Here is a 12,490-nt window from a genome sequence, read left to right as displayed (position 1 = left end):
CAAAAATGAAGGCATTACAGCAAAAAAGCAGATGATACTGTCACCATATGCAGACTTTGACTTTGTATCACAGTATTGATTTGGCACTCCACTTTGGCTCTTACACATTTCTCAGATTCCAGCATATCCACACTGCTGGGCCACTGCAAATTCTGACCTTCCTTTGTAAGTGTAGGTGATAGATTTATGATGATCATCACTGAAAATGTTTAGTGGGAATACATGGTATCTGTTATTGACATTATCTAGTCTTGCAATTTTTATTGCATTTTCATTAATTGAATTTTACTCTCTACATTTTCATGCTCCAATAATACCCTTCTGAACACTTATTGTTATTTTAGTATGCAAACCTTTCAACTGTCTTTTGTTAGCATGTCAAAATACGGGATAGCCAAGGATAATAGAACATGTTGAACAACTAGAGCTTGGGCATAAAACTCTTGCAAAATATCTTTATTTTTGTAGGATACCTATTTCTTGTTCCTATGGTTTAAAGATATTTTGAGTTATCCAGATTTCTGGGGGAAAAACATGTTTGCTACAAGGATTCTATTAGGTTTATCAAAAAGTTTTCTGTTTTAGAAAGACTTTCACTTTGTCCAGATTTTAGACATGTATTAAAGGAAAAGGGGGATTTTCAACTTGTAGTTATGAAGGTGAGAGCCAGTGTGGTGTAGTGGTTAGAGTGTTGGACTACGACCTGGGAGACCAGGGTTGGAATCCCCACACAGCCATGAAGCTCACTGGGTGACCTTGGGCCAGTCACTACCTCTCAGCCTCAGAGGAAGGTAATGGTAAACCACCTCTGAATACCACTTACCATGAAAATCCTATTCATAGGGTCGCCATAAGTAGAAATCGACATGAAGGCAGTCCATTTACATTTTTCAGTTATGAAGGTATGCAGTTACACTACAAATTATATGTTAACAGTGGTCAGGCATGCTAAATTTGTAAAAACCTAGTTCTTATAACCTTAGAAAAGGCTTCTGTTGTTTCCTTGGGTAGTTTTCAGGTTGGAAAAATATTTAGAGTAGGTTGGATCCAAACATGCTCTTGCATAAGCAGAAGACAGTTCTGCTTATGCAATGGCTCCTCTCACCACAGCCTATGCCATTACAGAGTCCCTCAACCCTCAGAGTGCCTTTTATGGGCAGGCGGAAGGGATGGAAAAGCATTCAGTATCCTTTAGCATCCAGTACCACATTCTGAGGCACCAGACTGTTAAATGCTGTATATTATACCATTGGATTTTTAGGACTTGGGCTAATTAATAAATAAATAAATATCCCAGGCATTTTAGCATGTGTTTTTTAATTTTTTTTAATTGTGTTTTTAAATTTTTTTGTGTTTTTAAATTTGTATATTTGTTTGTATTGTTTTAATTGCTGTAAACGGCCCAGAGAGCTTTGGCTATGGGGCAGTATATAAATGTAATAAATAAATAGGTACAGTAGGGCCCAGCTTTACAGCGTTCCACTTTAAGGCATTCCGCTGATGCGGCAGCTTTCGTTTTTAATTTAAAAGCTATTTTTTCTTTTTTGCGACGTTTTGCGCTGTTTTCGCATCATTTTCGTGCGACGCGGCCCATTAAAGTCAATGGGGTTCCGCTTTATGGCGTTTTCTGCTTTACGGCGGGGGTCCGGAACGGAACCCGCCGTATAAGCGGGGCCCTACTGTAGGTAGGTAGGTGCTTGGAATTTTTCCAGCCTGATGGTCAGTCTGTAAATTGCAACAACAGACATTTTTTTAGGTAATAAAGAATGAAAAGTATAATAGTTTTTGCTAACTTAAAAAATGTGATTATAGAATTCAGAGCCCACTACAGGGGTCTTTGAATGGCATATAAGGAGAACAAGCATGTCTGGACAAATAGATTATGGATAAATATATTGAAGAAGCATACAAGCAAAGTTCCATTTCAGAATGTCTGTACTCGAGCATTCTTTTCTCTACTGCCAACAAAATTATTCCAGCTGCATGCAAGGCCCAAAACTTGCTAAGACTTGTATTTATTTTCTTGGCAGCAAATTTGTTATTGTTTGTTATTTATCACACCGGCTATCACAACCGCCACTTCTGGCTTTTGTTTATCTCTGTTTAGTTGCACACAGAAATGTATTGCATTGTGATTCCTGAGACTGCTACATTATAGGGATCTTTCTTTTCTTTCAGTCTCTGTCATATGTGTGTCCTCTCTGTCTCTGCAATGTGTAAATCCATATCTGGATTTGGCCACTATTCAGAGGCTATGTAGAGTTCCTGTGGTTTTGTAAGCTGTTATGTAGTAAGGGCTAAAACTCAAGATGCTATGTCAGTTCTTCATTTTGCCCTCAAACCCAAATGTGTGTTTTCTCCATTCTTCTGACTCCCCTCCAGTTTATTGTGCTAGGGGATTGTGCTGTTTGAGTACAGAGGTAGCAAATATTGAGCAGTTTTGATAATTGAATTTGGACAAGGCAGGGGACCCAGGACTAATTACAGCTTCCTATGTATAGCTGCCGCATGTTGTGTGAACCATTTGTGATCTTTTCCATTTCCAGCATGTAAAGCAGGCTTGAAAAGATAAGTAGTTTCTTTCGAACTGCCCAGTGAGCTGAACTGCGGCTTGCATCTTCTATTTTTCCCATTGGAACACATCAACTATCTTTAAGGAAAAAATAACACAGCCTGTTTAAACAATTTCAAAGTAAAGCATTTTTGTTTTGTTTCTGCCATAGCCTCCAACTATAGTATGCAGTATCTGCAAAAGGGACGGCCATTCCAAAAATGACTGCCCAGAGGATTTTAAGAAAATTGATCTAAAACCACTACCACCAATGACAAGTAGATTTAGAGAAATACTTGATCTAGTATGTAAAAGGTGTTTTGGTAAGTACAGTTTTGCTGTTTTGATCTGGTGGCGAGTTCAACTTCAATATTTAATAATACAGAACTGAACTCTAACCACATTAATCTGGGATTTCCCCTGCTTACATGAGTGGAAAGGAGCTATTTTTATAGTATTGGCAGTAGAGTATATGCCTATGTTCTAGTTCACAGTACAGTCACCAGGATGTTTTGGACTTTGGAGTGGGTTTGAAATAATAGGTAGCCAAAGTGTCAAGGGATGTAGCTTTAGTAATCAAGGTATCTTTGGTAACAGTAATGGCCAGATTTGCAGCTCCAACACAGAAATTTGTTTCTCTTCTTCTTTCAGGGGTTTTGTCTGATATTTAAGATGACACAGTTGCATCCTAAATGTAAAATGCCATCACCAGACGAATCTAGTGAATTACGGGGATCAGTAAAATATTCAGTGAAAGAAATGTTTGAAGATATTTAAATCTGACCTTTAGATGTTGCAGAATGGCTCAATTAAGTTTTTATTTGTTTAGATGAATTGTCGCCTCCTTTCTCAGAGCAACAAAATCGAGAGCAGATTTTGGCAAGTTTGGAAAGATTTATTCGAAAAGAATATAATGGTATGTAACAGGAAACTTAAAGTGGACTTGTTCTAATAAATGAAAGCATCCAATTTTGCAGTTGTCTAGCTGATTCTTTTCTAATTTTATCTATTTATTACCAACCTGTCTTGATGCTTTAAAAGTATTGTTGTAATAATAACGCAAGACATTGGTTTTAATATTAATGTACATAATGGGTCATATTCAATTAAGTTGTATTCAGAGTAAACCCACGAAAATTAATGAACCTAAGTTAGTCATGTCTATTTAACTTCAGTGGGTCTACTCTGAGTAGGATCAGCATTTCATACCATCCAATGTTTTCTTGTAAATCCCTTAAGTGCCAGGAGAGGTGGTATAAATTGAGAAATGAAGAGAACTGAGAAACATTTTGGTTAATAATATTAAAATAGGAATTGTGGTTTGTATATTAATAACACATTCAGGCAGAGACATGCTTTTCTTACATTTTTAATGTATTTATTTGATCAAAAGTGATAAAACCTGAGTATGTTGGGGTGAAGTTGGTGGTTATACTGGATCTGCAATAATATTAATTAAATTGCTTATTTTGTCTGTGAAGTGTGATGAAATATAATGTCAATCCTCCTTCTATTTTGAGCAAGTCTGAATATACAAATCCTCTTTCTTTTGATCAGACAAGGCCAGGCTATGCCTATTTGGTTCTTCAAAGAATGGATTTGGATTCCGTGACAGCGACCTGGATATTTGCATGACACTAGAAGGTCATGAAAATGCAGAGGTAGGACTTTTTTTTGAAATACATTTTGTGTAGTTGAAGGAAGATTATTATAATCTCATATGTATGTTCAAAATACTTGGTTTCTCTGAATTCTTTATAAAACGATATAGGTAACCTGGGCTTTTTATTTCTTTCTCCTAGAAACTAAATTGTAAGGAAATTATTGAAAGTTTGGCAAAGGTTCTTAAGAAGCATCCAGGTATGTATATGGAGCTGTGTGTTGCATAATATTTGCATTTATGTGTATTCTTTAGTTAGAGGGCATATTTTACATGCTGAAACGTTACCTTCTCAGGTTTAAGAAACATCCTGCCTATAACAACAGCCAAAGTGCCTATAGTAAAATTTGAGCACAGACGAAGTGGCCTAGAAGGGGATATCAGCTTATACAACACACTGGCAAGTATCAGTTTCAGTAAAAGTCGGAGTACTGTTCCAAAAGTTTGGTGAAAAGCTCACCTGCATATGCTGATTCTTTAAACTCCTTAAGATCTGTTTTTCAGGGGACACAGAGCACTGCAGTGGAGAAGATGAGGCTTGAAAGCCACATGCTATAAGCAGTACCCTTTTCACAATTGTTGGGATCCAACACATTGCTTGGAAGCTGATGAAAGTTTCCTTAAGGGAGGGAACATAAATCCTTCAAAGTATCTTTGCTGTACATGATTTAGTTTGAACAGATGGTTCCATTTAGTGAAAGAAAGTGTGAATGGTTTTCAAATCTTAACAGGAATCTTTATCATAAACCAGGTGTGGGAAAACTTTGGTCCTCCAAACGTTGTTGAACTACAACCCATGCTAGCTGGGACTGATGGGAGTTGTATTTCAACAACATACAGTGGGCTGCAGGTTGGCCACCCCTGTCTTAAAGGGACTTAGTCTGTAATTTTATGCTCTTCTACCTGCTAATAAATTCCATTTAACTCAATGGGACTAACTTTAGAGTAAACATGTTTACAATTGTGCTGCATGATAAGTTGTCTCATCATGATATTATATGTACATCATCCTCTGAATTTGCTTTTGATTATGCTTGTGACCCACCTGAAATTTTGTGAGAAAGCAGACGTACGTTGAATACTGTGTAACATTTCATGTGATTGGACTGCAATTGTAGCTTGCTGAACCACAGCCAAAACCCTTGGCTTGTTTTCTAGGCACAGCACAACACAAGAATGCTTGCAACATATGCAGCCATTGATTCAAGAGTGCAATACTTGGGATACACAATGAAAGTTTTTGCGAAGGTACATATAAATGTGTGACGTTAACATATGTGTCGTGTGCTCAGTAATCACAGTTTCGAACAGTTGATGTTAATTCAAGTGCATTTTTAAAATAGTACTCAGAACAATTATGCTGTTATGTTCAGTTCTTGGAAACCTGTGAAATTTCTGATTTCAAGCAATGTCTTTGATATTGCTCCTAAAGCTACTGGCAATATATTTAATCATATCAGTGAAGAATCATATCATACAGAATTAGGTTTTCATAGTTTTTGTTGGTGGTTGGTATATATGTTTGATAGAAGTCTTAAGCTGCAATATTGGAATGTGAGTTTATATTTTGTCTTTAGAGCTAGGTATACTTTTTAGTGCTCCATTAATCAGAATGAAATATATAGTTTCCAGGACCCAAAGTGCTACTTTAATCCCTAGTAGGATTTTTTTTTAAGGTAAGGCATTTGTTCTACAGTATATATCACTTTTGAACTCCTGTCAGTTTCAAAAGTGGTTTCCCATGTAACACGGGAACTGCTGGTTAAGAACCCAAGTCCATATTCATCAGGGGCATGTGGAAAGAGTTGGCCAGTTCATTGGATCTTGGCCCTTGTCTCGTGTATTCCTACCAATGAGGGCTTCCAGTCATAGTATCCTTGTGTGCATTTGACTTATGTTTTAGTGCATGCCAGAGGCTGAAAATATTGTCAGATATGGCAGCAGCAGCATCACAGAATACTTTTTCTTTCTTAATTGTCATATTTGTTGGACCTAAATATCTTGTTACACTTTGAGTATAACAAGCATTTATCTCACCAGCGCTGCGATATTGGAGATGCATCCAGAGGAAGTCTGTCTTCATATGCCTATATCCTTATGGTGTTATATTTCCTACAACAGAGAACACCACCAGTGATCCCAGTTCTTCAAGAGGCAAGTTTCAGCAAAAGGCGCCATGGAAGACAGTTTTGAGAATTCTGTTTCTTCTTAGTTCATTTTGCATGTGAGACCAGTGTTGGATCTGGCCCTTTCTGAAGAGTTATTGAAGTCACAACTGTGTGTCTTCCCAGCTGCTCTGTGGACTCTATTTTCCATATGAGGCCGGCCATCACTGCGGGTATTTGTTCCACCTATCGTGCGAAGGCAAGAATGTTTTTTGAAGTCAAGACTAGGGGCGTCAAGCCCCTCCCACTCTCCAGTTCATTCTTGCCTTCGTACGAACAAGATTGATATACAGATAGCGTAGTTTTAGCTAAGTCTCTGTGTGTTTCGTTGCTGTATTTGTCTGACAGGGTGTGGAGGTTGGCTGTGTGTGTGTCTCCCACGTTCCTTCCTTCCCTCTGTCTCGTGTTTAACACTGTCTTTTTCGTATTTCTGGTGAATCCAATTTAATTTTCCCAGGTTCTAGCCCAAAGACCCTGTTAAAGACCACGGCTGTGGTTCTTTTGTTTTTCTCAGGCGGGAGCTTGCGGCTGCAGCTCCCCGCGCTCTCCCTTGTCTGGGTCAATTTCATTTACCCAGGTTTTCGCCCACGGCTCTGCTAGAGACCGCGGCTGCGATTCTTTCGTTCTCCCCAGGCGGGAGCTTGCGGTGGCAGCTCCCTGCCTGTCTCAAAGGAGCCAGCCCTTGCAGCGCTCTTTGTTTTAGTGCCTGGCCATCTGGGTTGCCGCCTGCCTCGTATGGCCGCGGCTTTTCTCATTGTGGTTCCTTTTCAGCCGGGAGACTGTGGCTGCAGATCTCCTTTCCCCTGAACTGCTCTGACTACTGACTTGCCGTCGCAGCTTAAAGCGCGCCACGACGGTCTCTCTGTTAGCGGCTTTGGCTTGTTTCCCTACTCTCTCTCAGCTGCTACGGTCCTTCCCCGGCCGTTCTGCCTCCCCTCCTGAGTCTCACCTGCCTGGCTTTTACAGCCGCGATTCTCTCCCTCGCAGCTGTAGCACGCTTCGGCGGCCGTTACTGGCAGTCCATTTTTGCTGCCCCTCAGTGCCTGCCGTTGCTCCTTCTCCGTAGCCGCCATTTTTGATTGCATTGTTTTCCCACTCTTTTTTGCGGGCGCCATTTTGTCTGTCTCCCTTTCCCGTCTATACTGAATAAAGGGGGCTTAGCTGACAAGGGCTCCCTGTACGTACGTGTAAGATAGGACTCCTTAGCTCTTTGGACTCCTCTATCACATGACTACTGCTGCGGCTTCTGACAACTAGCTGACAGCTAGCACCTGTACTTCGGTGGCTGCCTCATTATCGCTGTGACTGTGCTTTAGACTTTTGAACCTTGCTGGCTCTGGCGCTAGGTGCACAACTTGTTGACCTGTACATTCTGCCCCATCTGTGGCCATGTGCTAAGACTGTGATGCTGTGCACAAGTTGTTGAATCGTACATTCTGCCCCCTCTGTGGCCGTGTACCAAGCCTGAAGTCTATACTGTACATTCTGCCCCCTCTGTGGCCGTGTACCAAGCCTGAAATCTAGTCTGCATTATATTGACGCTGATCCCATAGTGCATTCTGCCCCCTCTGTGGCCGTGTACTTAGCCATCTGCCAGTGCATTCTACCCCCTCTGTGGTCGTGTACTGTGCCTGTTCGGGTCTCTACATTCTGCCCCCGCTGTGGCCGTGTACTGCATCCATAGTGAATATAAGATGGCGGAACAGCCAGACATGTCTCAGACAGCCAAGCCACAACCATCTAAGGCAACTAAGACTAAGCATGCCAAAGCACTGGCTAAGACTAAACATCTTTCCAGCCACAGCAAACCCAAGCATCCACGCTATGCCTCTGGGCCGACCCCCACCACAGAAGCTCAGGAACAGCTAACGGATATATTTCATTCCCCCACTGCTTCCTCTGACGAGGAGGACTTTGCTGGTTTTCCTACTCAGCTAACACTTAGCCAGCCTCCTTCCATGTTGCCGCCCAGGGCTTATCCTCCGGCTCAACCCACGGAGCCACCTACTCAGGCACAAACATCGGCTTCAACGGGACTGCAGCTGTCCCATGATTTTCTCTCACAACTTCAGGGCATGCTGTCATATTTCACTCAAATGCAGTCCCCACCACAAGTTCCCGCCATACCTCAACGCACTATGGACCAATGTGTGTGTCACGAGGCAAACCCTTCCTGCTCCCCAAATCCCTTGGACGTAGCTAGAGGCAGATGTATCGATGAAGCCTCGTATGGGGAGGAGTCAACCTTTGCTGATCACCCTGAAGGAGATGACTGGAGTGACTATTCGGAACATGAGGAGGATACATCGTATCGCTTGTTTAATGCCTCCGATTATCAGCCTCTAGCGCGCAGGGTAGTTAACGTCCTTGGTCTCCAAGCTGCGCCTCCAACAACTACCGCTCCAGCTATTAAAGGGGCCAGGGTTCTCAAATCCCCTGCACCAACTGAGCACTACATCCCAGTGCCGGATCCCATTGCCAAACTGGCCACCGAAGAATGGTCTCATCCATTCCAAACGCGCCGCTTCAAGAACCTGGCTGACAAACTTTACTCCCTAGCTCCTGACTTTGCCACCAAGCTAGCCGTCCCCGGCATAGACGAACCGATCGCTAGCCTAGTTTCACGATCTCTTTTGCCTAGGGAAGGAGAATCCCAACTAAAGGATGCTACTGAGAGAAGATTGGATTTCGCTCTCCGCAAAAATCATGAGGCCACTGCTTTCTCCATGTGTGCCTCCGCATCAGCTTCCGTCTTCTCCAGAGCAGCAATGATGTGGCTGGATGATCTTCTAGAGGACCCTAACCCTGATCCTGTCTCTCTCAGAAGGTCACTGATAAAGTTGCGCAAGACAGCGGCGTTTGTAGCTGATGCCACTTTGGATGCTACTCAACTGGGGGCACGAGCCATGACGGCTCAGATAGTTGCTCGACGGACCCTCTGGCTTCGCCACTGGCAAGCTGACTCTACGGCCAGAGTGAATCTTTCTAGGGCTCCTTACTCTGGATCTTTACTTTTCGGCGAGGAAGCTCTAAAGGCAGTGCTGGTTGATCCTAAAGACGCTCACAAACTGGTTTTGGCCACTGTCAAGCACGTCGATCATAGACCTTTTAGGCGATTTCCCTCCTTTCGCACTAACCAGCCCTTTCGAGGAACGCGGCCAGGAGGACGAGGCCGCGATTTCTGATCCTATGACTCCAACGCCTTCAGGGGAACCTGGAACCGACGTATCCAGGGCAGAGGTCAGTACCAAGGGCGCAGAGGTACTTCATCATCCTCATATAGGGGAGGGTCTCGCCAGCGCAAACAGTACTAATGCACTTCCTGTTGGTGGCAGACTACTTATGTTTGGAGACCAGTGGCTGCGTCTGACTAAGGTCGCCTGGATCAGGGACCTTTTTTGTTCTGGCTATGCAATAGAGTTTTGGGCGACCCCACCAGACAAATTCCATCCATCCCCTTGTCCCAGGGCACCAGCCAGGCACAGCATCATGCAGACAGCTATACATCACTTCTTGGACATAGCGGCGATAGAGCCAGTCCCGACAACAGAGAGGTCGGAAGGGGTGTACTCCCTCCTGTTTGCTGTGCGCAAACGAGATTTGTCATGGAGGGCGGTATTGGACCTCAAGTTCGTCAACTGTTTTGTAACATACCACAGGTTCAAAATGGAATCCCTCCACTCCATTACTGAAAGCCTGCAAGAAGGAGACTTCCTGGTTTCTATCGACCTAAAGGAAGCTTATCTCCATGTCCCCATTTGCATAGCCCACAGAAAATTCCTTCGGTTTGCTTTTGGCCCCCAGCACTTTCAATATAGAGCGATGCCTTTCGGCCTCTCCTCTGCTCCATGAGTTTTTACCAAAGTACTCCTCACCTTAGTGGCTTACCTCCGGATTCAAGGGGTCCATCTCTACCCATATCTGGACAATATTTTAATACGGGTGAGCTCTGAGGAGCTGGCTCATCGTCACTTAACGCTCACCCTCAATGTTTTGCAGGCCTACGGCTGGCTTGTCAACTTCGACAAAAGCCATCTTCAACCGACCCAATGCCTACTTCATCTAGGGGCAATGTTGGACACCCTGCAGGCGATGGTGTTTCTGTCTCCAGATCGCATAACTGCCATCACAAACATCGCGGGGTCCTTGATGCAACAAACAACCGCAGACGTCATGCTTCTAGCCAGGGCGCTCGGAATGTTCATCTCTACCATCCATATTGTGCCATGGGCTCGAGCCCACTCTCGCCACCTTCAGTGGGCTTTGTTGCCTTTTCAACAGGACATTGCCAACTCCAATCATCGCACAGTTCATCTGAGCCCCGCACTGCGCCTTTCATTCCGCTGGTAGATGAGGGTCCAACATCTCTCCAGGGGCACTCCGTTCAGAGAACCACGCAGGATTGTTGTCACCACAGATGCCAGTCTCATGGGCTGGGGAGCACACTGAAACTCCGAGTACGTTCAGGGGGTCTGGTCCACAGCAGAGCAGGCTCAGAGCATCAATTGGCTGGAGCTCAAGGCGGTCCACTTAGCTCTACTTCATTTTCAGTCTCTGTTCCCTTTGGACCATGTCCTCATTCGAACGGACAACACGTGTGTAAAGTCACATTTGAACAGACGTGGGCACCAGGTCCCGTCCTCTGCAGGACCTAGTTTCCATCATCTTCGTCTGGGCAGAACAACATCTTCAGTCCCTAAAAGCAGAGCATCTCAGAGGGATTTGGAATGTGACAGCAGACTGGCTCAGCAGACAACAGGTCTTTCTGGGCGAATGGAAACTTCATCCAACCATTTTCCATCATCTCCAGTGTCAGTTCGGCGTCTTTTCAATTGACCTGTTTGCTTCCAGTCGCAATTACCAGCTTCCCAGGTACTTTGCTCGATACCTGGACACAACAGCGGAAGCAGTGGATGCTCTGTCAATACCATGGCCAGAGGGTCTTTTGTACGCCTTCCCTCCAATACCACTGTTAGCCAAAACCTTGCGGAAGGCGCGGAGCGAGAGGGCACACTTGGTTCTGATAGCACCATATTGGCCACGCCAACCGTGGTTCTCAGATCTTCTTGCAATGTCGGTGATGGATCCTTGGACTCTTCCAGTCAGGCCAGATCTTCTATCCCAGGGTCCGGTATGGCATCAGGACCCCACTTGGCTCAATCTAACAGCGTGGTGTTTGAACGGGGACATTTGAGGTCGGCTGGCCTGTCTGACGCGGTTATTGATATTATTTTAGCCTCGAGATGACCATCTACCACCCGTATTTATCAACATACTTGGGTGGCTTTCTCCAAGTGGTGCCAGTCTCACCACTGCGATCCATCCCAGGCCACTATGCATCAGGTGCTGCAATATCTCCATAGTGGCTTTCTGATGGGACTCAGACCCAACACTCTACATCGACATGCGTCCACTCTGTCATCCATTCTCTCAGTGTCATCCACTGGTGCCCCTATTTCCTCACATCTGTTCATTAAACGCTTCCTCAGAGGCACTGCTTTACGTTCACTGGCCGTAGTTCACCATTTTCCCTCATGGAGTCTGTCAAAGCTTCTTCAAGCTTTACAACGCCCTCCGTTTGAACCCCTTAGGACTGTGTCTTTACGTCTACTGTCCTTCAAGGTCTTGTTCTTGGTCGCCATCACTTCTGCCAGACGGGTCTCGGAACTGTGTGCATTGTCTGCTGCCCGCCATCTCTGTGTCTTTCACAAGGACTTTGTTGTGCTGAAAACTGATCCTTCCTTCCGTCCCAAGGTCAATTCAGTTTTCCATTGCAATCAGGACATTGTACTCCCTTCGTTTTGCCCGAACCCCACTCATCCTCTAGAGAAGGCTTGGCATTCGTTGTATGTTCGGAGGGCTCTCAAGACCTACCTGTCTAGGACCCAGGAGATTCGATGAACGGAGTCTCTGTTTGTATCCTTTCATCCAAGGTCTATGGGGCATAAAGTAACCAATTCTACCTTATCCCGTTGGTTAAGGGATGTATTACCTTAGCATATGAGTCCCTTAAGTTGTCAGTTCCAGCTAGTATAACAGCTCATTCTACTAGGTCAGCTGCCACTTCAGCTGCTTTTGCTACTAATGCTCCTGTTGCTGATATTTGCAGGGCTG

General features: G+C 44.2%; 1 protein-coding gene across 2 annotated transcripts in view; it reads left to right on the top strand.

The window, feature by feature from the left end:
• Positions 1 to 12,490, top strand: part of TUT4 (terminal uridylyl transferase 4) — a 50,422-nt gene that overhangs the window by 22,943 nt on the left and 14,989 nt on the right. For both annotated transcript variants that reach the window (XM_061632994.1, XM_061632993.1), the window contains exons 14-20: positions 2,724 to 2,874; positions 3,381 to 3,467; positions 4,109 to 4,212; positions 4,354 to 4,411; positions 4,508 to 4,611; positions 5,370 to 5,459; positions 6,252 to 6,365. In XM_061632994.1, the coding sequence (XP_061488978.1) occupies positions 2,724 to 2,874; positions 3,381 to 3,467; positions 4,109 to 4,212; positions 4,354 to 4,411; positions 4,508 to 4,611; positions 5,370 to 5,459; positions 6,252 to 6,365 (708 nt within the window). The remainder of the gene's footprint in view (positions 1 to 2,723; positions 2,875 to 3,380; positions 3,468 to 4,108; positions 4,213 to 4,353; positions 4,412 to 4,507; positions 4,612 to 5,369; positions 5,460 to 6,251; positions 6,366 to 12,490) is intronic.

This window comes from Rhineura floridana, chromosome 6 (genome assembly GCF_030035675.1).
Source record: "Rhineura floridana isolate rRhiFlo1 chromosome 6, rRhiFlo1.hap2, whole genome shotgun sequence".
Classification (NCBI taxonomy): domain Eukaryota; kingdom Metazoa; phylum Chordata; class Lepidosauria; order Squamata; family Rhineuridae; genus Rhineura; species Rhineura floridana.
Note: the sequence above shows the minus strand (reverse complement) of the source record. Positions and strands in the feature narration are given on the sequence as shown.